Source organism: Suricata suricatta, chromosome 16 (genome assembly GCF_006229205.1).
Source record: "Suricata suricatta isolate VVHF042 chromosome 16, meerkat_22Aug2017_6uvM2_HiC, whole genome shotgun sequence".
Taxonomy (NCBI): domain Eukaryota; kingdom Metazoa; phylum Chordata; class Mammalia; order Carnivora; family Herpestidae; genus Suricata; species Suricata suricatta.
Genome location: NC_043715.1, coordinates 12,309,274 through 12,336,182, shown reverse-complemented (window position 1 = coordinate 12,336,182; position 26,909 = coordinate 12,309,274). Strand labels below are relative to the sequence as shown.

Here is a 26,909-nt window from a genome sequence, read left to right as displayed (position 1 = left end):
TCACCAGGCCCACATTCCTGAGGGAACAAGAGAAAGAAGTCTAGGAATAGAAATGACCTATACTCCCAAAGAATCCAAGGGAAAATGAGAATTAAGTTTCATTCCTCAAATTCAACTGACTCAAGAATTTCCTGCTGTTATACTATGTTATGCATTTTTAAATAAATTTCAAAATTTTAGGATGAGGTGGCCATTTTTATCCAGGAGCTCAGACTCCTCTTTCCTCCACCCATTCTTTTCCATGCATTCTAAAATTATGATTCCATTCAATCTCAATCTTCAGTTCCTGTAAGTACAACTACACCCATTGAGCAGAACTAACTGATTAATAAGCTTAATTAAATCTCTTAATACCTAGGACATCTTCAACTTCACCATGGTTCCAGCATACAGGAGAAAACTGATGAAGAAAACTGAAGAAACAAAAACTCCCTCACACCACACCTGTTGCACAGATGGAACAGGATGAACATAGTCAAAGAACAACACGTATGACAGCTCTACGATACTGGAGTGTAGATGTATGAAGAGCCACCCTAATGCACCGCTTCTTCATGCATACAAAAAAGGGGAAGGCATCCTGATTGAGAGAGCCTGGGAAACATGGTGTCTGGCCAGAAAAAGTTTCTAGAATATTGTTAAATAAAGCAATATAAAAATGTTATGAATGCAACCTCCTAATAAGCCTTCTATTGTCAATATCACCCAGACCCACATTTTGACTGTTGGGAAAGGGCTGCTTACCTTCAATGTGCCGACGCACTGTCCAGACAGCATTGGGGTTACCGGGTAACTCAGAGACAGCCATTTCTGATACCTGACAGGAGAGGAGACAAATCACAGACCCAGTGAGCACAGAATTTAGCTCCCTGCTTACAGCTACACTTTTAATAGGATTTTGATACAGCAGTGCTCATACTGCATGCTGGATTAAAAGACTGGAACTGGAGCAACTGACTGGCTCAGCTGGTAGCGCATGTAACTCCTGATCTCAGGCTTATAAGCTGGAGCTCCATGTTGAGTGTAGAGACTACTTAAAAATAAAAAAAATAATTTTTAAAAAATCTTTAAAAGAATGGAAATGGTCTGTCAAAAAAAAAAGTTAAGAACCAAAAAGGCATGGAAGAATTGGAGATGCCCATAACAAACTTTAGTAAAAAGGGATGGAATGTTTAGGAGAATAGTGCTGCAGCAAAAAACATGCATTTCCTTTAGGTACGCCATGCCTAGATACTCCTCAAAAAGAAAGCACGTGGAATGCAACAGCCATCTAAGCCCATTTCTCTTCCTAACCCCTTAAGGCTAAATCACATCTCTCTTCAAGGACTGATTCAAATGCCACATCCTTCAGGAAAAATCTTCCCTTATCCTCTTTTTTTTTTTTTTAATGTTTTATTTATTTTTGATACAGAGATAGAGCATGAAAGGGGGAGGATCAGAGAGAGAAGACGACACAGAACCGGAAGCAGGCTCCAGGCTCTGAGCTAGCTGTCAGCACAGAGCCCGATGCGGGGCTCGAACCCACGAGCGTGAGATCTGACCTGCGCCGAAGCCGGAGGTTTAACCCGACTGAGCCACCCAGGCGCCTCTCTTCCCTTATCCTCTTACCTGGCAGTCCACTCTCCCTCCTAGAAGCTGTCATAGACATCTCAATCACCACCTCAGAGGGTATCCTATTTCCTAACTCCTAAAAAGCGATTTCAGGAATTATTATGTCCTTCCTACTAAACTGTTATGTTCCTTAAGGTTAGAGTCAAGAATCCTCTGAATGTCCTAGAAGTTCTCAAACATGAGAGGAAATGAAATATCTGAGACGAAAAGATCTGGAGGAGAAAACGTGTGTATGTTATACCTGAATTCTCTGTACGATCCCTAATTTTTCTGTAAATATAAAACCATTCCAAAACAAAAATATTATCTTTAAAACCACCCAGAGGGGAACCTGGGTGGCTCAGTCGGTTAAGCCTCCGACTTCGGCTCAGGTCAGATCTCACGCTCGTGGGTTCGAGCCCCGCATCGGGCTCTGTGCTGACAGCTAGCTCAGAGCCTGGAGCCTACTTCTGGTTCTGTGTCTCCTTCTCTCTCTGACCCTCCCCCTCTCATGCTCTCTCTCTGTACCAAAAATAAATAAAACATTTTAAAAAATAATAAAAAAAATAAAACCACCCAGAAATAATTAGACTGCTTAATATATTGTACTGTGTAACCACATTTCATAAAGAGAACTCACATATATGCATTAAAGGCATTACCCCTTTTATACTGATAAAATAGGAATATCTGATCATAGAACAGAACTGCGAAAAACGTCATCACCAATAAAATTTAAGTGTTAGGTGCACTATCCTCTATACCAAATGTACTACGTGATAGTGACCCTGCTCAAATGAGACCACAATCTAGCTAAACAACGAGGTTCAACAGATATACAGGGAGGCACCTGGGTGGCTCAGTTGGTTAAGCATCTGGCTTCGGCTCAGGTCAAGGTCTCAGGATTTTGAGTTCGAGCCCTTCATCAGGCTCTGTGCTAACAACTCAAGAGCCTGGAACGTGCTTCAGATTCTGTGTCTCCCTCCCCCCTTCACAATATATATACAGGGGGCGCCTGGATGGCTCGGTCGGTTAAGCATTCAGCTTCAGCCCAGGTCATGATTTCATGGTTTGTGGGTTCGAGCCCCATGTCGTGCTCTGCGCTGACAGCTAGCTCAGAGCCTGGAGCCTGCTTCAGATTCTGTGTCTCCCTCTCTCTCTGACCCTCCCCTGCTCACGCTCTCTGTCTCTCAAAAATAAATTAAAAACATTAAAAAAATAATAATAAAATAAAACATATACATATAGTAAGAAAGGAATGTTCAATGATTTCAAACTATGTTTCTGTATAACAAGGATTTTTTAGAGAATTGGAAAAAATTGGGTGGGAGCAGAAGACTCAAAAACATTGAGTCTTGGGGCGCCTGTGTGGCTCAGTCGGTTAAGCGTCCACCTTCGGCTCAGGACATGATCTCATGTGGGTTCGAGCCCCATGTCGGGCTCTGTGCTGACAGCTCAGAGCCTGGAGTCTGTCTTCAGATTCTGTGTCTCCCTCTCTCTCTCTGACCCTCCGTGCTCACGCTATTTCTGTCTCTCTCTCTCAAAAACAAATAAATGTTAAAAAAAACAAAACAAAACATTGAGTCTTAATTGGGATCCTTTATTCCTTATACTGTAGACAACATTTTCTGTCAATGCACATATGTGCTTTTGGTGGAGAATGCTAGCTTTTGCCAAAGGCTAAATGGGATCCAACAAGCAATAACTAATTAAAAACTATTAGTCTAAATTGGGTTTGAGTTATTAAAAATTGGGTGGCCTGATTATTTTCGCACAGCCCAAAACTTTTCAAATTTCTGAAAGAGCAATATATATATTTTTTAACGTATGTTTATTTTGAGAGAGTTAGAGCACATGCACACAAGTGGAGGGAGAGGCAGAGAGAGAGGAGAGAGAATCCGAAGGCTCTGTGCTCTGCTGCTGCACAGAGCCCGGATGCGGTGCTCACTCCTACAAACCATGAGATCATGACCTGAGCCAAAAACCGAGAGTCAGATGCTTAACAGACTAAGCCACCTAGGCACCCCCTGAAACATATAAACAGTGTTACTAGCTAACATATTTGTTTACTGTATGTCAGACCTTGACCTAAGTGCTTCTTTTTATGTATTACCTCATTTAATTCACACAACAATCCTTAAAGCAGGTCCTTAAGCTTGTTTTACAGAAGAGGAAACAAAAGCTTAGTAGTAGCTATTGTGATAGAGCCAGAATTCAAAACCAAGGTCATCTTAACTATGTTCCAATAAAAATTTACAAAAACAGGCAGTGGGCCATTGAGTTTATAGTCTGCCAACTCCCAACTCTGAAGCAAACTGTCATAGGAAGCTTTTTTCCCTTCTAATAAAATCAAGTCTAGGGAACTTGCTAAAAAGCAAGAACTCTAGAATAGCAGTAAGATGTAGCATTTGAAAAGATAATTTTGGGGGCACCTGGCTGGCTCAGTTGGTTAAGCATCCAACTTCAACTCAGGCCATGATCTCATAGTTTGTGGGTTTGAACCCTGTGTCAGGCTCTGCACCTGGAACCTACTTCAGGTTCTGTGTCTCCCTCTCTCTCCGCCTCCCCCACTTATGCGCACGGGCTTTCTCTCAAAAATACATAAACATTTAAAACATTTTAAAAAGAGGGGCGCCTGGGTGGCTTAGTCGGTTAAGTGTCCGGCTTCGGCTCAGGTCATGATCTCACGGTTCATAGGTTTGAGCCCTGCGTCGGGCTCTGTGACAGCTAGCTCAGAGCCTGGAGCCTGCTTCAGATTCTGTGTCTCCTTTTCTCTGACCCTCCCTGCTCACACTGTCTCTCTGTGTCTCTCAAAAATAAATAAATAAATAAACATTAAAAATTTTTTTTTAATTTTTTAAAGAAAATTTTGAGTGTCTCTATCACCTAAAAGATCCAACAATTAAGAATTTATTACACAAGTTCTGATCTAACCACTAGAGTGGAATATTATAGAAACACTAAAAATCATACAACCTGAGAACACATAATAAGGAATAAACTTAGTAACAAAAATACAAAAAGTATTTAGGCAAAAACATATAAACATCTAAAAACACTGAATAGAGACCAAGACTAGAAAAAAAATGGGAGTAAAATGTTCCATGCAGATTTGCTCTATGTTATGACTACTGAGCCTGGACCCAGTAGACGTTATTTCCCCCCCTTTACCCCCATTTCTCAATTTTTAAAAATGTGCCTATTGTGCTAACATGTCAAAGAACAGGAAACTTAAACTCTTTTATGGAAATAGGAAAAGACAACATTTTTTTCTTTCACAGAAACATTAAATATATCACTGATCTCATCAGAATAAAGCCATAAGCTGCTTTTTCAACGCTTTCCTCCAAACCATGCAGATGATCTAAAAACACCCATCTTACCTCAAGTCCATGCCTCAGGACTCTTAGAGATGATCGGGGTCCCCTACCACAAGCCACATACAGCTGTGGCGTGTCTTCATTGGCCAGATCAGCTATCTGCACAGAGCAAAAGGCAAAAAATATCTACTTGTAACAAGTTTTCACACCAAACTTGATTATTCTCAGGGGACAAAATACTTTTTAGTTTACTAAACTTACATATCGGCTACCAGCCCTGGGGACATCAATGGAAAAAAAGCCCCCATATTCCAAAAGGCAAATCAGTTTAAAGCAAGTTTTACTAATAAAAAAAGGCTTGTATAAATTCTTAAATTAGCAGAGTATTGGTTACATAACCTCCAACTGAAATTTAGCCATTTCCTTTCAGCTAAAAATATAAATTAAAATATTATCAGGATCCGTGACCTGTCACCAATAAAAATCATACTTATTCATATAACATCAAAATTTATATACCTCCAATTATTCCACTCATCACTAATTCAAAATTACATTTACTAAATCTGTTAGACTATGTGTTACCAAAGTTGCCCTATCCACAGATGCTCCTATGATGTAGCTCACTAACTAGTGGGTAACTGCACCTGACAGTTCAGCCACTAGATGGGGAAGCCATGAGCTGGTATCCCAGATATTTAGCTGCTTTTCAGTCCATTCGTTGGCCAATACGTAAAGAAGTCGATCATTTTTTACTGTAGTTTTGTCAAACAAGTCAGTCCAAATGAAAATTCCAGACTGTTCATAAGGCAGCACAGCTTACTGTGACATGGACAAAGGTGTGCTGAGTGGAAGCTGTATAACCTCCACCTAGATCTCTTACTGAAAAAAACTAACTCGCCTATTTCAAATGCACCATCTTGTTATTTACAGCCTTGATAAAGAAGCACAGGGGCGCCTGGGGGGCTCAGTCGGTTAAGTGTCTGGCTTCGCCTCAGATCATGATCTCACAGTTTCTGGGTTCGAGCCCCACATCAGGCTCTGTACTGACAGCTAGCTCAGAGCCTGGAGCCTGCTTCCAATTCTGTATCTCCCTCTCTCTCTGACCCTCCCCTGATCACTCTCTCAAAAATAAATAAAAAACACTTAAAAATTTTTTAAAAAGCACATATATTACTTTTTCACACTTAAAAATATTTTGCTATATTGGCTATCTTATGTTTATTACGATATGCAATTAAAAATAGTACTCAAGAACAGATCTAGCTGCCTCACCAGGCTGGTAAGGATATACATGGCACAAAATACCCACAGCCTGCTGTAGTTACCTGAACTTTCCATTAATTTTATTCTTTATCTTATCTACAAACTATATAATTATTTCCTCAAATTCCAATGAAATGGGGGTAGGAATTACTCATAATCTAATAGGAATTTACTTATTATCTGTTGCCTCAGGGTTAATGCTTTCTCAAAAAGAGGAAAAGCAGTTAATTTCAGAATGGTTAATTTTACCAGGAATAGTGGCTCAACACTAACTTGTTTCTCCAGCACACAGTAGGCAAACCTCTCTCTCCATCAGAAGTGTAATCAATGTGACAGGGTAGGATGGCACCTAATGTTCACTCAAACTCCAGTAACCCAAGATACAAATGTATGACAAAATTCCTGCTAAAATTGAGCACAAGCAACGGGACACATTCCCCATCCTAGGCCACCTGGGGTTCCTCCTTGAGGATGTATTTTAAAAAGTTCTGTTACTGACTGATCCCAGTGTCTCTAGAGTTTTTTAAAAAAGAAGCAGAGGGGCGCCTGGGTGGCTTGGTCAGTTAAGTGTCCGGCTTCGGCTCAGGTCATAATCTCACAGTTCATGGTTCGAGCCCTGTGTCAGGCTCTGTGCTGACAAGCTAGCTCAGAGCCTGGAGCCTGCTTGAGATTCTGTGTCTCCCTCTCTCTCTGACCCTCCCCTGCTCATGCTGTCTATGTCTCTCAAAAATAAATAAAAAACATAAAAAAAAAAAAAAAGAAACATAGTGTTCAAATAAGAGACAAGGGCACCTGGGTGACTCAGTCGCTTAAGCGTCCAACTCTTGGTTTCGGCTCAGGTCATGATCTTGTGGTTCATGGGATCAAGCCCCACGTCGGGCTCTGCACTAGCAGTGTGGAGCCTGCTTAGGATTCTCTCCCTCTCTCTCTCTGCCCCTCCCCTGCTCATGTTCTCTCTCTCTCTCAAAATAATTAAAACAAAAAAAAAAAAGATAGTATTTAGAGACTATTAAGTGAATACTGATGCATATGAACCTATTTACATTAAAAAGAAAAACATAAAATACATGCACATGCACTGATACAGGAGAAATGCCCAGAAGCAATCATAAGAAGTTGTTACCAGCAGTATCCTCAGTAAATAAAAGTTGAAAATAAGACTAAGGATAGGAATTTTACCATTCACCTTTTGTACAGCTTTAATTTTTATACTGAACATGAGTTATGGAATTAAAATAAAAACCCTAAGGATTTATGGGGGGGTTGCAGTTCTCCAATATGCACCTTTATTTTTTTCACCCTTACATTCTGGTCATTTCTCAGACATGCTGATGAGCCTCACTTAGACCAGATCTTAATTTAACTGGAGTTAAAACTTTAAACCCATTTAGGGGTGCCTGGGGTGGCTCAGTTGGTTAAGCATCTGGCTCCTGGTCTTGGCTCAGGTCATGATCACATGAGTTCTGAGTTCCAGCCCCATGTCAAGCTCCAAACTGCCGGTGCAGAGCTTGGTTGGGATTCTGTTGCCCTCTCTCCCCCTGACCCACTTAGGCTATCTCTGTCTCTCTCAAAATAACTTTAAAACCTCAATTAAAAAAAATTCTTTAATACTTATTCAGATTCAGAAACATTTGGCTGGCTCATTGTGGACGTGACTAGAAAGATCCACACCTGGCAAAACAAAATGGGAGAGAGGCTGTCCAACTCATCGACCAGCACAAGGTTTTTGAGCGGCCTTGGCTGGAAGAAGAATGTATCTCCTTCTTCCAGAGGCATGGCAGATGAAAACTCAGGTTCTTCATCATCATCTCCAAGATGTGCAATTTGATATAAGTAACTGGGAAAAAGAAAAGAAGACTTTAGTTAAACATTTTCTGTCTAAGGATGTCTGCCATAAACATAATCCTCACAAAGCACTTTACAAAATACCTATCGAGGGGCGCCTGAATGGCTCAGTCGGTTAAGTGTTCAACTTTGGCTCAGGTCATGATCTCACAGTTCATGGGTTCAAGCCTCACATCAGGCTCTGTGCTGACAGCTTGGGAGCTTGGAGCCTGTCTTTGGATTCTGTGTCTCCCTCTCTCTGACTCTCCCCTGCTCATGCTGTGTCTCTTTCTCTCAAAAACAAATAAAACATTAAAAAATTAAAAAAAAACACCTATCAAAATTCTAACATGCACACGGAGTCATCATCTGTTTATATGAGTGGGATCTTCTTCCTTAGAAGAGAATAGGATAGGGGCACCTGGGTCGCTCAGGCCATGATCTCACCATTCATGAGCCTGAGGCACACATCAGGCTCTATGCTGACAGCTCAGAACCTGGAGCCTGCTTCGGATTCTGTGTCTCTCTCTCTCAAAGATAAACATTAAAAAAAAGGAGGGGAGTTGACTGGGTGGCTCACTCAATTAAGCATTTGACTAAGTTTCGGCTCAGATTATGATTTCACAGTTCATAAATTCAAGCCCTATATTAGGTTCCATGCTGACAGTGCAGAACCTGCTTGGGATTCTCTCTCTGCCCTTCCCCTGCTTGCTCTTTCTCTCTCTAAATAAATGAATAAACTTAAAAAACTTTTTTTAAAAATAGAGGGGGATAAAGAAATAAAGACTGCTGAATTCAGGAAGTGCCTGGCTGGCTCAGTTGGTAGAGCACTGAACTCTTAATCTTGGGGTTGTGAGTTCAAGCTCCACGTTGGGTGTAAAAATTACTTTAAAAAAATTAATTCTACTGAATCCAGACTGGTACAATGGAAGGACCTTAGCATTACAGTAGTTAAAAGCACCTGGCTTCCACTACAGCACCCAGGTTTGAATTCCAGCTTTACCCTTTAACTAGTTGCATATAATTACCTAATCTATGCCTCACTTCTATCAATTTGTAAAACAGAATAGCACCTTCCCACAAAATTCAATGAGTACTTAGAACAGGGCATGGAACCTAGTAAGAACAGTTTGTCAAATAAAATTAAATATAGATAGATGAAATCCAAAGAAACCTACAACCATTTCCTACTTTAACCAATAAGCAGGCCAACTCTAACAGAAAGCAAGAACTGGTGGTCACTTTGCATTACCATAAGCTATGACAGTATTATTTCCCAAAACATAAATATATGAGAGTTAATAAGCAACAAAATCATCTTGCCCTTCTCCTGTCTGTCCTCTAGCTAATAATGCTTAGTGAACGGATTCAAAAGCAAGCCACCAAAAAAATAAATAAAAAGAAGTAAAGCAACTTCAAGAGTAGATAATCTAGGGGCACCTGCCTGGATGGCTCAGTCTGGTTAAGCTTCTGACTGGCTAAGTTCATGATCTCACATTTCGTGGGTTCACGTCTCAAATCAGGCTCTGTGCAGACAGTGCAGAACCTGGAGACTGCTTCCGATTCTGTGTCCCTCTTTCTCTGCCCCTCCCCAGCTCATGCTTTGTCTCTCTCCCTCAAATATAAATAATACATATTTTTCTAAAAAGTAGATAATCTATAACAATATGCCATCATAAGCTGAGTATGCACTTAGCTTTTGGGAAGAAGCTCAATTTAAAAAAGAAACATCAGATTATTGGTCATGATTAATATACCAGGACCTTCAATATAGAGCACTTTAAACAACAATATCAAGTATAGCTTTTTAGAAGCAGGATAAAATGACTAAATCAGCATCTGAAATATATAAAGTGCTCAAATGTTGGTCACATAAACCTCAGCATTTACCACTTTTGATAAACACATCAGATTCTATACTAAATTAAAAAAAGCAAACAGGGTTATTATCCTTGAACAATTTACAAAAGCACTGAAAATATATGATAAACATATAAAAATTAATATAAATTCCTTCCTCAAGCAAAATGTGTATACAGAGATGATGAAAACCACTTGTCAAAGATACCTTCAGTGCCTACTAACTGCCAGATAATCAAAAGGATGGGCTCACTCCCTCGGTCACAGGAAAGGCTTTTCTGGCCAAATCTTGGCAAAGCAGCTTCAGTAACTATGGTGTTATACTTCAGAGCAGGAACTCTAGAATCAGATTGTCTGGGACTTAGGTATATTATCAATTTCTTTCACAAATTCACAAATTTGACGAATTCTGTGACCCAGTTCCCTCAGTATATAAGAGATAATGGCACTGTCTCACTGGAAATATTACGTACTATATTAATACTGGCAAAGTGTTTAGAACACAGTACTAAGTGTTTGATAAGTAGGTTGCTTTATGATTAATACTCATGCGCATGTTTCTGATGCCCCAAATCAGCATTTTTTAAGTGTTACGGACTTCAGCTCCAGCAGCAATGGATAATTTCTTACGAGCTCAAATGCATCTCACTCAAACAAGCATCTACTTGTACATGCTGTTTTTCTACTCTCTGCCCCAAGAGGTGACTTTTAGACCAGGAGAGAGGAACTGGTGTTGCTGTTAACCTTCAGGTGAGCAATTGTCAGAGGCATTCTGCTTGTTTGATGGGAGCAGGTCTTGATGGAGCAAGTTTACATTCCCATCATCTTTGTAAGGACAATTTAGCATTATCAAAATTTCATCCCACACTTACGGATTCAAACTACAGTTGAATTTTTAACAGACTGAGCCACCCAGACACTCCCAAACAGAAACTTTATACCCATTAAGCAAACACTCCCAAATCCTCTGAATAAAGTCTGTTGAGTATGAGTATGAGTAAGAGGCATGTCTAAGAAAGGAAAACCAGCTAGAGACAAGGTAGAAATGGCATAGAATCCTAGATACACCTTCATTTTTATTACAAGCAAACCACATCAAGTTAAGTGGTTTGCACTGATACTGTGAGCAGATACTGGCAAGGCTATGGTATCTTATCCTGTGTAAATAATTTGGAGATTTAGATACTGACTGGTCTTAAATTCAAGGCCAGAGCTCAGAGTTTATCCACTTGGCAATAAAAAGTCATCAAAGATTATAACACAGGGATAAGGGAAAGGATTTCCTCAGGGTTATGTCTTGGCTGCTTAATGAGATGATTATAAAGGCCAAAGTTCTACAGGAAAGGCAATACAGTAAGTAGACTAGTGAACTAGACTGTAACCACAAAAATTGAGATTTTTACACTCAAGTTGCGAGAACTGGTCTATTAGTCATTAACAGACATATTGAGGCTAGGAAGGTCAGTGATGTGGCTGGGCAGCTATGGGTACTGATGAGCTTCAACTTTAGATTTGTACAAGTGAAGTACTGGTGGAACATGTTAAGTAGTTCCACAAATATTCAGTGAAATGTCCAGCAAAAAACTCAGAAAAGATCACTTCTGAAGCTATTTTTGCCGCTACCCACAGGTACTATTTGAAGAAAGCCAGGGAAGTAGGGAAGATAACCAAAACAATAATAAAAATAAAAATAAAAAAAGAACATAAAGGGAGAAAGGAAGGCAAAACTTTTGAAGAAAGTTTTGTGGAAAGCTCTGTGGCCTTGAAGCCACATCTCCCTCCTCCCAACTTTTATAGTAACCAGGGTGAACTAGGGTCATAAAAAGATTACTCACTGATTTCCAAATTCTGATGCTACAAAAAGGAAGCCTGTTTTAAGCACACACATGGCAGCAGCAACAGGCACCGTATCGAAATACTTGAGCCGAATCTCAGTAACCTGGAATGGAAAAAAAGAGATTCTATTGTGTAAGCAATGAACCTAGGCCACAGAAGGCAGCCCAGTATTATAAGACAATATAAGCAGAGTAGCAAGTAAAATATCATACTTAGTATTCAAACCAGGGGTTAGCAAACTAAGGCCCAAGACTAGCCACGCCTATTCCTTTACACTTCCTATGGTGGCTTCTGTATCACAATGGCAGAACTGAGTTGCTGAGATACAGACTACGCAGCCCATATAAGCCGATGATGTTTACTACTAGGTCTTCACCAAAAAACATGTCAACTCCTGAGAGAAAAAAATACATAAAAAATTGCACAGCTATCCAGAGCTCCTCCATAGGATGGAAACAGTAACAGATCAAGTGTATTACCAATTTTCAGTAAACAGGGAGAGCTTTCTCATTACTCACTAGAAGTGGCATTACTTGATCTCATATTATTACGTATGAGATTACCAGAATAGGCATCTTTTAACCAGAAGAGAAAACGTACATTCATATACCAATTCCAATTTTTAAAAGCTTACATAACCACTTTTTAAGTCATTTTGTTTCCACTTTATTAACCTGTAAAGTATTAATTGTCCTGTTTCATAGTTTTAATGAACAAATCGTTTATAAAACTACATTTTAAACCTGAAATGTATACATACATATCAGTTTTTCAGGGCACCTGGCTGGTTCAGTCAGTTAAATGTCTGACTCATGATTCTGACTCAGGTGGTGATCTTGAACGCACAGTTTGTGGGTTCAAGCCCTGCATTGGGCTCTGCGCTGGCAAACGCTGCTCGGGATCCTCTCGCTCCCTCTCTGCCTGTCCCCCTCTATAAAAATAAATAAACCTAAAAAAAATTTTAACATCAGTTTTTGAAATAAGATTTAAATACATTAAAATTGGTGTAACAAGGGGCACCTGGATGACTCAATTGGTTAAGCATCCAAATTTAACTCAGGTCATGATCTCATGGTTCATGGGTTTGAGCCCTGCATCGGGCTCTGTGCTGACAGCTCAGAGCATGGAGCCTGTTTCAGATTCTCTGTGTGTGTGTGTCTCTCTCTGCCTCTCCCCAGCCCACACTGTTGCTGTCATACACGCTCTCTCTCAAAAATAAAAATAAACATTAAAAGGGGAGCCTGGGTGGTGGCTCAGTCAGTTAAGCCTCTGACTTCAGCTCAGGTCATGATCTCGTGGTTTGCGGGTTCAAGACCCCCATTGGGCTCTGTACTGACAGCTCAGAGCCTGGAGCCTACTTCGGATTCTATGTCTCCTTCTATCTCTGCCTCTTCCCCACTTGTGTTCTATCTCTCAAAAATAAATGTTAAAGAAATAAAAAATAACATTAAAAAATTGTTTTAAATAAACTAAACCTAACGAAAGGATTTTTTCATTTTTTCCCTCTCCATCCATGATCTGCTTACCATATCTTCATCTGTCTCCAAAGTGATCTTGAAGATATCTCCCTGCTCAGTTTGGGCCAAAAAGAAGAACATCGATTTGGTCTTATGGGTAGCAGAGCAGACAAAAATCATTCCTCTTTCAGGGTCATCCAGGTCATTCTAGCAAAGTCAAACACAGAACCAACATCTTAGAAATGAGTACTTCTTATTTAGGATATTTAGCACCTTACCATAATACAGGCCACTCAACGTCTACAGGTACCTGGAGCCTCTCTACACAAGCTTTGACCCAGAGCAGCTTGCCAGCTAAAAAATAAAACAACAGCTAAAAATTCTTGTTTGCTATAAATATGTGGCAAAGTCTGTATACAAAAAAGCAGCCAAAATTTCACTCTACCTCCTGAATAAATGAGCAAGACCAAGAACTTTCTCCAGAGAAAAATGTTAGAGAAAAGACATGAAATTTAAAGCCATCATCTTAGGCTATGAAGAAAACGCCTACATGTCCTCTCAGCACTCTTCTATACCAACTTCCTTGATTCCTATAAGACAGCTCCTTGACTATGATTTTAATTTATTTTTCATGTTTCCAACATTTTGTATTTCCCTCACTGAGTCAGCTCTTCAAGGGCAAAACATGTTTAAAACTTCTTTGTAGTCCCAAAGCCTAGTACATTGCCTTGTAGTTTAGATGCTCAACAAATGTCTGATCAACCAAATCAAATTACTCCCCACCCCTTACCAATAATTTAACTTTATAGATTTCTTCTGATTTTCTAAGATTTATGGAATCTTAATTGGGCATCGTATATTAGATCAATTAGTTTTAATCCCTGGTCCTATAAATTCATATCAAAAGTTTTAATCCCTGGTCCTATAAATTCATATCAAAAAGATTTTAAAAAACATATAAAAAGAAGAGCTTGAGAAAGCAGAAATCAAACAAAATTAGGTGGAGCTGGATACACAGAAGTTCATTACATTTTGCTTATGCATATACTTGATAATTTCCACATTAAACTACTGAAATTAAAATCAATAAACCACCACTTTCAGGGTGCCTGGATGGCCCAGTTGGTTAAGTGTCCAATTCCTTTTTCATTTTTAGAGAAAGTGAAAGGAGAGAGGCTAACAGGGAGAGAGAGAGAGTGAATCAGAGAAAAGAGAGAATCCCAAGCAGGCGCCACACTCCGCTTCACCTGGGGTGCTTGAGTGGCTCAGTCAGTTGAGCATCAGACTTTTGATTTCAGGTCAAGTCATGATCCCAGGGTTTCGGGAGACCTGTGTCTCCTGCTTGGGATTCTTTCTGTCTCTGCCCCTCCCCTGCTAGTTCTCTCTCTCAAAATAAACATTTTAATAAATAAATAAAATCAATAAAATACCATTTCCAACCACCAATGTAGTAAATGAACTGAGGGGAAAAGCATATTTACAGCCTCAAAATTCACCAGCAGATTCCACACCAATTACAAAAAGGAAAAGGAACCTTCACAATTAAGAAGCCCAAGCACACACTACCTTAAAGTGATCAATTTAACATCACCAATGAGTCAAACCAAATTATGTGGCCCTAATGTGATGCAGTGGGAAATGTGTCACTGCTTATGTAATAATTCTGTCAAAAATATTAACAAGGATCTAACCATAAGGAAAATATGGGACAAACTTCAAGAAAATTAGCTTGGATTCTTAAAAAAAAAAATGTCAGTATAATCAAAGACAAAAAGCAAACAAAGGTGAGACAAAATAATCAAAAATACAGTAAAAGTAAATACAAGGGAACTTTTGTGGACAAGGAGAGAAACTGGTATTTGAACTGTACACAACACAATTATATTACACAAAACTAAATTTCTTGGGCATGATCAGTCTTAAAAACTATGTAATAGATCGTATCATACAAAAGAAAAGCCAAATACAGTAACACATTAAATTGGAGAATCTTTTTCCTCTACATAAAAGGCATAGATTCACTGTTCTATTCTTTAAAATCTCCTGTATGTTGGAATGGGGGGGGGGGGGGGAGACAAGCAATGGAAAACAATCTATCTCCAATAAATGTGTCCAGCTTCTTCAAATCAGAAACTTGCATCCAGATTGTTCTGAAAGAGAAACTGTGCTTTTAATTTCTTTTCTCGAAGAATTTATTTTGCCTTTACTAAAATACTTTACCAGCTTTATTAAAAATAAGACCTACAGGGGCGCCTGGGTGGCTTAGTCAGTTGAGCATCCAACTTTGGCTCAGGTCCTATCTCATGGTTCGTAAGTTCGAGCCCTACATCGGGCTCTGTGCTGACAGCTCAGAGCCTGGAGTCTGCTTCAGATTCTGGGTCTCCCTCTCTCTCTGCTCTCCCCTGCTCATTCTTTGTCCTTCTCTCTCTCTCTCTCTCAGAAATAAGACAAAAAAAAAGATTTACAAAGAAACTAAAACCTACTTACACTTAAACTAAGAGACTATAATTACAAAAAATAAATTCATTTCACAAACACAAGTATCTTTTCTTATGGCAAAGATTTTTACCCGTCTCCTGGGAATTGGACAGCGGATATCTGGTTGGTCACCAAAGTTCTTATAGGTGATATAGTTTTCAGAGCAGATCAGAACTCCACTTGGACCATCTGACCCTCCGGGAACTATCAGAAAAAAAGAGAACTTAGCAATGATTTAACATAACCATGAATTATAATTTGGTTTTCAATTCCTTCTCTCCTTCAGCACATCTTGGATAAGGGTACAAGTGCCTGAGACTGAGAAACATTCAAAGTGTTTCTTTTCCCTGATACTAGCCTAAGACACAGATGGAGCACAGTTTAGACAAAATCAGCCTGTCCAGATACAAGATAACACATCTAAAATTTTTAGCGCTAAGCCCAAAACTAGGTTCTCATCTTCAGACCTATAATCCAACTGCACACTCTTATATGGATACTCCATCATAGCTTAAAAATGCATTGTACTGATAAACAAACTCAAGTTCCTTCCCAAATCTGTCCCATCTCCTGGGTTCTCCATCTCAGAGAATACCACTATTGACCAATAGGACCAGAAACCTGGATGTCACCCCTCCATTCTCCCCCCACCAAAGCTCTACTGAGTCTACCTCTTTAGCAGTGCTCATGCTGCTCATGCTGTCAATCTCTTGGGTTAATGAAAAAGCTTCCTAATCTGGTTTATAGTCTTATTCTCCATTTGATGAGCCAAAACATAAGCAACTTTTATCTTTCCAAAATGCTTATCTTTAACAGGTTATTATTCCCTTGCTTAAAATCCTTCAGTAGCAAAAAAAAAAAAAGTAAGTAAATAAAATAAGGGGCACCTGGGTGGCTCACTCAGTTGCGTGTCCAACTTTGTCTCAGGTAGCGATCTCACGGTTAGTGAGTTCAAGCCCTGCATCAGGCTTGATGGTGTCAGCCAGTCAGCACAGGGCTTGCTTTGGAGCCTCTGTCCCTCTCTCTCTATGCCCCTCCCCTGCTCACACTCTCTCGAAAATAATAAAATGTTAAAAAATAAACAGATAAAGGGGCGCCTGGGTGGCTCAGTTGGTTGAGTGTCTGACTTTGGCTCAGGTCATGATCTCATGGTTCATGGGTTCGAGCCCTACATCGGGCTCTGTGCTAAACACTTGCTAAGAGCCTAGAGCCTGGAGGCTGCTTCGGATTCTGTGTCTCCTTTCTCTGCCCCTTCTCCTCCTCACTCTCTTAAAAATAAATGTAAAAAAAATTTTTTTAATAAAAATAAATAAATAAAAATAAAATCCTTAGTAGGTACCTCCCTACCACTACCTCTACCTCAATCACAATGAGTTTCCACTTTCCTGAATGAACCATATTCTTTCTTGCCCTGCATCTTGCCCACATCAGAAACTCCTCTCTGCCCCCTTACATCTAGCAAACTCCTAACTAGTCCTCAGTGAGGTCTCAGCGTAGAGGGCACTTCTCCAGAACAATTTCTCTAATACATTCCTTTTCTTTCCCTGGGTCAGAGACCTCTTTCTCCTCAACCATGTCTTGGCATTTGGCAAAACACTCGGGCAATTTTTTGTTACACATTTTCATCACTAAACTCAATTTTGCATCAAAGGAGATAACACATCTAGTCCCAGGTTCCAGTAGACTGTGCACATATCGGTTGTAGAGACTCAGTAACAAATTATTGAACAAATGAAGCCCTTGTCAACTAAACATATGTTAATGTTACAGCACGTAATGAAATGCATAATCTATTTTCTAACGTTCTTCTATTTAACATATAGTCTCTTCCTAAGATTTAATGCTCAAGGACAAGTCCTTGTATTGTATTATTCTCCAAAATCCTGCCCCAACAACAGACATATTTCATATCAGACATCAATCCAAGTGCAAATGACTCAAAACAGAAAGGACTGGGATCACGGTCTTCCCCGAGCCTGCTGACACTTAGCTGACCACAAATACAGTCATCTCCTTTAATCTTTTAATATGATGAATTAAAGGTACACTGATTTTCTTTCTTTTAAGATTTTATTTTTAAGCAATCTCTACAAGCAACATGGAACTGGAACTTACAACTCCAAGAGTTGCATGCTCCACCGACTAAGCCAGCCAGGCACCCCGATACTGATTTTCTAACAGAGAACATCTCTGAACTCCTACAAAAATCTCACTTAGCTGTAACATATCTAAAACACATACTTCAGGGGCACCTGGGTGGCTCAGTTGGTTAAGTGTCTGACTTCGGCTCAGGTCATGATCTCACAGTTCAGGGTTCGAGCCCCACGTCAGGCACGGTGCTGACAGCTCAGAGCCTGGAGCCTGCTTTGGATTCTGTCTCCCTCTCTCTCTGCCCTTCCCCAGCTTGCACTCTGTCTCTGTCTCTCTCTCTCTCTCAGAAATAAGTATTAAAAAAAATTTTTTTTTCTAAAAATCACTTCAATTCACTAAAATTTAGGTTTGGGATTTATAACTAGTATACAGTTTTATTACTGTCCTTCCCCAGTTTTGGTATTTAAGTTATATTTAGGCTCATAAAGTGGTACAATTGTTTGTTTTTTCCCTAATCTCTGGAGAAATTTAAGGTCCCTGAAAATTCTGGACCTTAAATCTTTTGGGGAAGTTTTTTGACAACTGCTACAATTTCTTTAATGGATGCTGGTCTTTTCAGGTTCTTTATTTCTTTTTGAGTCAATTTTGGTAATCGTTTAAAAAAATTCTTCTATTTCTCCTAAGTTTTCAAATTCATAGACATACATAAATTTTATCTTGTTGGATTCATCCATTTCATTCTTTTCAAAGAATTAGGCTTTATTTTCTTAATGAGAGCGAAAGACTATCTACAGCAAAAATTTCAGAACACATAACAGTAGTCAATATTCCAAGCTTAGTGGTCTCCCTCATCCTTTCTTCCTTGCCCCCATTAGAAGAGTCAACCACTCTGAACTTTTAACCTCGCCAAAACATAAACAAGGCACTTAGACTGACTACAAATGAACGATAGTTTCCAAACCCTTATATTAAGTAAACTCCCCTAACTCTGTGCATAAAATGGGCTAAGCAAAAAGGTACAGAGCAGCTCTGAGAAAATACCTGTAATAAGAAAGTTGCCATGTTCCTCCAAAGGTTCACTGTATTTCCGGACCACATGATTTAAACCAAGGTCTAACTCATAGAAAGTAAGTGTCTGCTGGGTATTAGCTGCTGCTTCCCCTGTTGGATCATTGTCTGCTTCCTAGAGAGAAGTACATTAGCACAAACACAGCGTCAGGATTCCTTCATCTTACAAATGGGGAAGCAGAGGTCCACAACAGTTTACCAAAGTTCACACAACTAGGTTAGTGGCAGAGCTTATGGAAGAACCTGGGTCTCCTATATTTGGGACCAGGGTTCCCTCTACTGCTTTCCATTGAAGGCAAAGAATGGTACGCCCCACCTTTCACTGCCTCCCTGCAAAAAATATCCCACATACAGTTTCACTTCTTTTTAGACAACTCTTTCTAAAAAATATCATTCTTATAGGGGTCTCGTTCAAATCAGAGTAACGTGCTTATTATATGGTTAGGTAAACTCTGAAACATTTCAAGGAATCTTAGTAGGACATTTAGAAAACAGAAAGATCTCTTAGCAGAATTATAAAACATATACAATGAAGAAACCAATCAGGAAAGCACTGAGGTGAGTGGAAGAAACCCAAAAGGGGAATGAAAAGGGAGAGTGAGGGAAGGAGAGAGAAAGAGAAGAGAGTCAGAGTCCCCATTACCTCATAATCCATTTCCAGACAAGCAAACATTGGATTTTCAAATCCTACATCTACTCCAACCACATGATATACTAAAGTGTTTGCTTTGTGGGCCTCCAAGGGAGATGAAATGGTAAGCCGGGCTGCAGCATCTCTGTTCAAGATATATACCAATTTCTGTTTTTCAATGGCACCTGTAAATAAAGGAGACAAAACAAATAAAATTCCCAGAATATGAAGAGAGGCTTACAGAATAGCCAGACTCACATCACAATTATTCCTTTAAAATCATTAATAGCCAGCACTAACTCTAACTAGTATATGAACATACGATTTTGCTATGAGTAAAATAGACAACAGGATTTTATGCCCCCCCTCCTTCCTAATAGAGATGTTAATATCCCACTAAACTTTTTAGCATGCTCGAGATGTAATGATACTGGGAAACTAAATTCATAAAAATTGCTGGCTTTATTCTCTGGGTTAGATCTAATGTATTGTAACTTGTCAGGAGGGTTGCCCTCTGGAGGCCTGATCAGATACACATAATTTTCTTCAAGAGACTTATCAGAGAAGAGACATGAATGTGAATCATCACTTCAGGCTGATGAAAGCAACCATATTCACTGCCTAATAATGTAAAATCATTTGGTTTCATTGTAGGTTTTTGGCTACACATAAAGAAATGGAAAAAACACATAACCCAGCCAGACAGGAAATAAAAAAGGTGTGTTAAGACTTTTCCCATTGTTTTAAAAGGAAAAGCAACTCTAAGCAATGGCATTTAATTGAAATATGATCCAAACTTTACACAGATAAGGAATTTATTGGCACACTGCCAAGAGCACAGCACTGTTATCCTGAACTAAATAAGCATCTCTAAGAATCAGAGATGCACTCAAAAGAGCAGTCACTCACTAATCATAACAGCTCGTCCCTTGGGATCCACAGCCAAGAACTGGCCAGGAACAATGCGGCGGCATCCACTCTTGCCAAAGGTTTCTTGGTGAATTTTCTCAAACATATTCTTAGATGGCTGGTATTCCAGGATTACAATCCGACCTGAGTCACTGCCAACTACAATGTAGTCTTTGGTGCCACCCGTCAACCTAAAGGCCATGAGTGACCGGATAACACCAAATACTTCCACAGTTAGTAGAGTGTGTACTTTGCCAGTGTTGGGGTCAGGACGAAGCAGCTCCAGTATCTTCCCACGGGAAACAACAATTTCCTGTTGTTTGGTTCCTAGATCACCAAAACAATAAAGATCACAAACAATCAGAACTAGTGCAAAAAGTAACCTGGATGGATCAAAATGCCATTCAAGACAAAATTAAATAAGTTGGGCTCTTGATGTTTTAAGTTTTCTTATCCTATTTCATTCCTAGAATTAGTATGATTTAACAAAAGTGGTTTCAAAGAAAAACTTTTTCCCCCCCAGAGAGAGACAGAATATGTGCAAGTTGGGGAGGGGCCAGAGGCAGAAACCTGAGCAGGCTCCACACTTGGCTCGGAGTCCGACACAAGCCTCAATTGTCAAGTCAAAATCAAGAGTTGGATGCTCAACGGAGCCATCCAGACACCTCAAAGAACTTTTAAAACTGCCATCTAATATATATCCTTTATTTTCAAATTCATCCCTAGAAGTTCCCTTGCTTTCACAACCATAATCAACAATTCCAAACACTTAACAGCCAATTTCCCATCTCTCCCTGCCTGCTACATAATTGCACTTGAATATACTGTCATCAGCCTTTTTTTTTTTTTTAAATGTTTTATATGTTTGGCACGCCTGGGTAGCTCAGTCAGTTAAGCATCCGGCTTCGGCTCAGGTCATGATCTCATGGTTCGTGGGTTAGAGCCCTGTGTCGGGTTCTGTGCTGACAGCTAGCTCAGAGCCTGGAGCCTGCTTCAGATTCTGTTGTCTCCCTCTCTCTCTGACCCTCCCCTGCTCTCACTGTCTCTCTCTGTCTTTTGAGACAGAGAGATAGGCCCTAGGCTCTGAGCTAGCTGTCAGCACAGAGCCTGACGCGGGACTCGAACCCACGAATAGTGAGATCCTGACCTGAGCCAAAGTCCCATGCCTAACCGACTGAGCCCCTGTCATCAGCTTAAAAGAAATTTTTTTTAATGTTTTTTATTTTTGAGAGACAGAGAGACAGTGCCAGTAGAGGAAGGTCAGAGAGAGAGGGAAATACAGACTCTGAAGCAGGCTCCAGGCTCTGAGCTAGCAGTCAGCACTGAGTCCGACACGGGGCTCGAACCCATGAACCGTGAGATCATGACCTGAGCTGAAGCAGGACCCTCAACCGCCTGAGCCACCCAGGCGCCCCCGGTCATCAGCTTTTAACTGAATGTTTAAAACACCTAAATTCCTGGGGTGCGTGGATAGCTTAGTTGGTTAAGTATCTGACTCTTGATTTCAGCTCAGGTCATGATCTCACTGTTGCAGGGATTGAGCCCTGCATCAGGCTCTGCAACTGATAGTGCAGAACCTGCTTGGGATTTTTTCTCTCCCTCTCTCTGCTCCCTCTACCCTGCAACACAAGCACACTCTCTCAAAATAAATGAACGTAACACAAAATAAATAAATTTCTTCTTCCCAAGTCTCCTCTCTGGTCCCATCTAACCTGTTATCAATATTACTGTCATTTTTCTCTGCCATTCAAGCTAGAAACTCATACATATCCTTCTCTTTATATCTGTCCCCAGTGACCTCATACAGGTCTCTATCTAATGCCTGAATGCCTTCTTATCCATCCCATTTGCTCCATTCTCATTTGTTCAAGGACACCACATATCAGGCCACCTTATATTCCAAAGGTCCTTTGGGAATCAAACAAGATCAAGTACTCGAAATAAAACATTATATAAATGATGTTGTCTAAGGATTTAAGAAAATTTTTTTCTGTAATTTATTTCAAGAAAAAATTTTGAATTTGAATTTAAGAAAGAATTTGAGGGGTGCCTAGGTGACTCAGTCAGTTAAGGTCCAACTTTGGCTCAGGTCTTGATCTCATGTTTTTTGAGTTCAAGCCCCATGTCATGCTGTCCATTCTCACTGCAGAGCCTGCTTCGGATCCTGTCTCCCTCTCTCTCTGCCCCACACCCATCCCTTCCTTTCTCTCTCAAAAATAAACATTTAAAAAATTTTTTTAAAAATAGGGGTGCTGGATGGTTCTGTTGATTATGTGTCTGAGTTCGGCTCAGGTCATGATCTCATGGTTTGTGAGTTCAACCCCCACATCGGGATCTGTACTGACAGCTCAGAACCTGAAGCCTACTTCATTCAGATTCTGGTCTCCTTCTCTCTCTGCCCCTCTCCCACTTGTGCTCTGTCTCTCAAAATTTAATAAATATAAAAAAAATTTTTTTAAGATAAAAAAATAATGTAAAAAATAAAAAAGAAATTTAAAACATGAAAACTAGTTAATACTAAAAATGTTAAATTCATAAAGATAGTAACTGGAAATCTTACCAGAGAAATTGCCATGAATGGCAAAGCTGATGCCAGTGGCTCGCTGCAAGGTCAAGTTGTATAGAAACATGGTGGCAGCAACAATGAGATAGTCACAACTCCACAATCAGGCCTGTTATACCAAGTCAGAACAACCTTAGATAGAGCACATAAAAACAGAAAAATATCAGCTTGAAACTTACTTTCACATACATTTCTGTATGAGAACTTATCACTGAAGGCAGAACCCACAGAGTAAGGCCTACTGACAAACAACATATTTATAACTGGAGTACATCCTATATTCCAGGCGCTATACTATATACTTTGTCTCTAATCTCACAAGAAACCTATACATAACTCATTGTTATACTAATTAAATAACTGAGGAAACTGGGGTTAAGGAATTAAATCACCTGCCTGAGGTCATTAGCAAGTGGCAAAAACGCTGGCATCTGTACCATTAATACAGCACTGTTTGCCTTTACAGTCACAGAAACTAAGCAGCTCTACATTTATTTGTATTTGCATAGGCTATACTCGCACTTGCTTCAAAATTCTTTACAAGCACAGCAAAAAGCTCCATCCAGTTCTCCTCCTCGGGAAAATCAGTTTTACTAACTTAGGCATCATGTCCTTCCAGATATTTTCTGCATGTGTAAGCAAGAATATATTAATATTATTTTCTCTTCTAACTAATTATATTGTACACTCAAATTATCCTGCAACTTACTTTTTATTACTTTACCTTGGAGATAGCAATAAACAAAAGGCTTTCTCATTTTTATTCTCCACCTGTGGAATATTCCAATGAATGGGTATATAAAAAATCATTTAGCCAATACCCTACTGATAAACATTTAGGTTCCCAATCTCTTGCTATTATGAACATTGCTGCCAAGAAAATCCCTTCTCTATAGGTCATTTATACATGTACGAATATATCTTTAATATTAATCCCTGTAAATGAAATTGCAGTACTGAGAGATTCATACATTTGAAATTTGGATTGATATTGCCAAATTACCATTCAAAGAAACTCTACCCATCTATACCCCCCAGAAATGCAGGAGTCCCTATTTCCCCACAACCAGACCTCAGCTAATCTAAGAGATAAAAATGGTAACTTTAGTTTCCATTTGCATCTCTTATCTAGCTCAATATTTGATTACTAGAAATTAAAATTTATATCTATTCACCATCAAAAACTAAAAATCTCAATTCCTATTACTTCGGGCCTTTCTAAAGGAGTCACAGAAAAGGATTCTTTTCATTTGACAGGGCGGAAGACTGCAAAAGCAAACTGATGTTCCTTTACCATAAAATAACCCAAACTACAGCTATACAGTTATCACTAGAAAAGTTACTTTTCCAGTTATTTACAGACAAAAGCAAGAGATCTTGAAAAGTCCAAAGTATATGTAAACCAATTTGAAAATAAACTATTAAAAAAAAGAAAAATCCAAAGTAATCGCTGTGTAATTAATATAAAAATTTGATTTTGTCAAACGAGAAAAGTATAAGCAAGTGTCCTCATAAATAATAGTCACAGAAATGGTTTTTGCCCAGCCTAGAAATGCTTGAGAGAGGAAAAGATCAAATCCTCCACTCTGGATATACATCCTGAGAGAGATAAATTTCCCTTCTTGAAATTAAGGAACATCTTTTATGTTGGTCTAGGATGGCAGAGAAGGAAAAGCTCTGAGGTGGAAAAAGAAAGGAGTGGGGAAATGACCTACAATTAAAACAGCGAAAACGAACTGACACAGACACAGACATACACTCACATCCTCAGAAGGGCTTATACATTGTGAAAGTTCTAGGGAAAGTTGTTCTCAGCTTAAAGTCTGAGGAAAAAGAAGCAAAGAATATATTGTAATTGTTCTCAACTGAAAAGTAATATGGTCAACTGTACTTATATTTAAAAATAGGTAAATGAAAGAAAAAAGTAAATGTGATTCTCAAACAAAAGCAAATTTATTCTCTTGCATCCTCTGTGGCTATAAAATTTCAAACACAATTTCAAAACTGCAATTATCAACAAAACTTATAATGAAACCCTATCATGTTGTCAACAAGATCTATGTTCCAGGACTGACTATACTAGAACTGTTATTTAAGGGAAAAAAAAAAAAAAAAAGAGGGAGGGGGAGTACAGGACACCTCTGAAGCCCTTAAGAGTTCCCCAACCTACTCTTCATTCTAACTCCTGAAGAACTCAATTTAGTTTCCAGTTCTTATTATAACTGACGACATCCGCTACAGCCCGTGGAGTTCACTTCCCCCAAACCTAGTTGGATTCAAGCTCCCCAACAATTCCTTTGTACTAGTGGAAGAAGTTGCATTTTGAAGGGAGTTCATTCTAAAACTACAAGAACTATATACCAAGAACCACTAATGGCCAAAATTTGGTAAATTTTCTGATTTTTCCCCCACTTCTATCTTATGTCTGTGAATACTAAAAAGTGAGCCTGTGATTGCTGACCCCATCTCTTCTTGTGCCAAAAGAACATCATGGCATTTAAACACCGCAAGGTCTTCAAAATAAGTATTTTTGTCCCCCTACACATGATAAAACTGAAAATCAGTGGAGAAAACAGTTGCCCAAGTACCAAAACACAAATTCAAAATAGGGTCTTGGCTCCAAAAACTGTTTCCGTTATTTCCGGTTTTAACACGCTGGATCTTCCCACCTTTCAGTTAGAGTGTGCTTTACGTCCCTCTTGCCTGGTCCCACACCTCCCCCAGGGCCTAAAAACTGGGCAAATTCTATGAGTCTTATTTTGATCCAGGCTTCGTTCCTCCATTGTAGAAGGAAGCGGGAATGATACCTGAAAGCCATTTTCGTACCCAAGCGTTCCCCCTCCCCCTCCTCCTCCTCGTCCTTTGCCGGGACCTTATGGGCCTAGGCTGCTTTAAAGACCTCTGTCAAACGTTCTGCCAACCCTCCTAAATGGCCGCTCTCTACCTCTTCAGGCCAGGGGAAGTCGGGAGGCTGCTTCTTTACCCTGCCTCAGGAAGGATGGCGTGGATATCCGACAGATGCTGATTCCTTCAAAGCCTAAGCCACCGCTAACTTCAACCCGCCGGCCTCCGCCATTAGCTCTGAAGGCAGGGACCTTCTGGCGGGCGCGCGACGTAAAAGAGTCCCCTACCGGTGCCTGAAGAATATATAAATAATCTTTTTAATGTTTCTGGCTTCCTTTGACTCCGCTTTGAAAATTAGCTAAACATACCTTATGGCCGTCACTTTTTCCAGGAGAATAGAAGACAATAGACCCTTTAAAGTGGACTTAAAAAACAAAACAAAACAATAAAATATAAATCCAACGGGCATTTTCGCGGGCAGCGCAAAAGACCTGGCGCGCAAAGAGGGGGCCTCGCAGAACCGGAAGCGCGCAGTGGAGAGCAAGATGGCGGACCGCGAGTCTCTTCCGAAGCTGTCAGGGATGTCTCCGCCTGAGGGGATGGGAGGAGGCCGCTGCTCAGAAATCTCCACCGAGCTCATTCGCTCCCTGACGGAGCTGCAGGAGCTGGAGGCTGTATACGAACGGCTCTGCGGCGAGGAGGTGGGGGGCTGAGCTAGAGGCAATGGGTTTAGGAGCTCTCAGTCTTGGGAAATCGGGCTGTGGGAAGATCTCTCTGTGCCTCTGCCGAGGGAAGCGAAAAAGCACTTACCGAAGAAGCAGGAATCTAGTTGAGTGTATTTGGGGGGACCTGACGTCTCTATTCACTTGGACCGATGCCCCTAAGCTTGTTTTCCCTGTTACCTGGGCGGTCTGCTCCACTCCTGGTCCCCACTCCATTATTTGCCTGGACCTTAACCTAGGTTTTTCTGCCAGAGTAGTTAGACTGACAGCGTAAGTCAACTCTTCTCGAAATAAGAATAAAGGCTCTCTTGCGTTGACTTAACAATTTAAAAATTATAAAACGTTTCCACCGTGGTACCTCATTTAAGGAGGAAGTTATTGCAAATAAACTTGAAACGTTTTAAGAGTTACCTTTGTGGGAAAAGATTTAGGGGGTGTAACTGTAGTTCG

General features: G+C 39.9%; 2 protein-coding genes and 2 non-coding genes across 6 annotated transcripts in view; 1 reads left to right on the top strand and 3 right to left on the bottom strand.

Annotated features, from left to right (window-relative positions):
• The window catches only part of SF3B3 (splicing factor 3b subunit 3), a 46,288-nt gene extending 20,309 nt beyond the window's left edge, over window positions 1–25,979 (bottom strand). Inside the window, exons 1-11 of one of the 3 annotated variants that reach the window (XM_029925013.1) lie at window positions 25,838–25,979; window positions 22,891–23,025; window positions 20,331–20,657; window positions 19,434–19,606; window positions 18,764–18,905; window positions 15,723–15,835; window positions 13,223–13,360; window positions 11,696–11,799; window positions 7,848–8,013; window positions 4,974–5,069; window positions 745–817 (exon numbers count right to left, since the gene is read on the bottom strand). In XM_029925013.1, the coding sequence (XP_029780873.1) occupies window positions 745–817; window positions 4,974–5,069; window positions 7,848–8,013; window positions 11,696–11,799; window positions 13,223–13,360; window positions 15,723–15,835; window positions 18,764–18,905; window positions 19,434–19,606; window positions 20,331–20,657; window positions 22,891–22,960 (1,402 nt within the window). In that variant the 5' untranslated portion in view covers window positions 22,961–23,025; window positions 25,838–25,979. Of the gene's footprint in view, window positions 1–744; window positions 818–4,973; window positions 5,070–7,847; window positions 8,014–11,695; window positions 11,800–13,222; window positions 13,361–15,722; window positions 15,836–18,763; window positions 18,906–19,433; window positions 19,607–20,330; window positions 20,658–22,890; window positions 23,026–25,837 lie in introns of those variants that run through there. The other 2 variants (XM_029925014.1, XM_029925015.1) reach the window with 2 other exon arrangements.
• On the bottom strand, window positions 13,612–13,687 carry LOC115281333. The gene has a single exon (XR_003904246.1). It is a non-coding gene; the product is annotated as a small nucleolar RNA SNORD111 (small nucleolar RNA).
• Window positions 19,940–20,019, bottom strand: LOC115281332. Its single transcript, XR_003904245.1, has one exon. It is a non-coding gene; the product is annotated as a small nucleolar RNA SNORD111 (small nucleolar RNA).
• Window positions 25,980–26,267: 288 nt separating the features above from the next.
• The window catches only part of COG4 (component of oligomeric golgi complex 4), a 28,925-nt gene continuing 28,283 nt past the window's right edge, over window positions 26,268–26,909 (top strand). Inside the window, exon 1 of the mRNA XM_029924433.1 lies at window positions 26,268–26,438. Coding sequence (XP_029780293.1) covers window positions 26,283–26,438 — 156 coding nt within the window. The 5' untranslated portion in view covers window positions 26,268–26,282. The remainder of the gene's footprint in view (window positions 26,439–26,909) is intronic.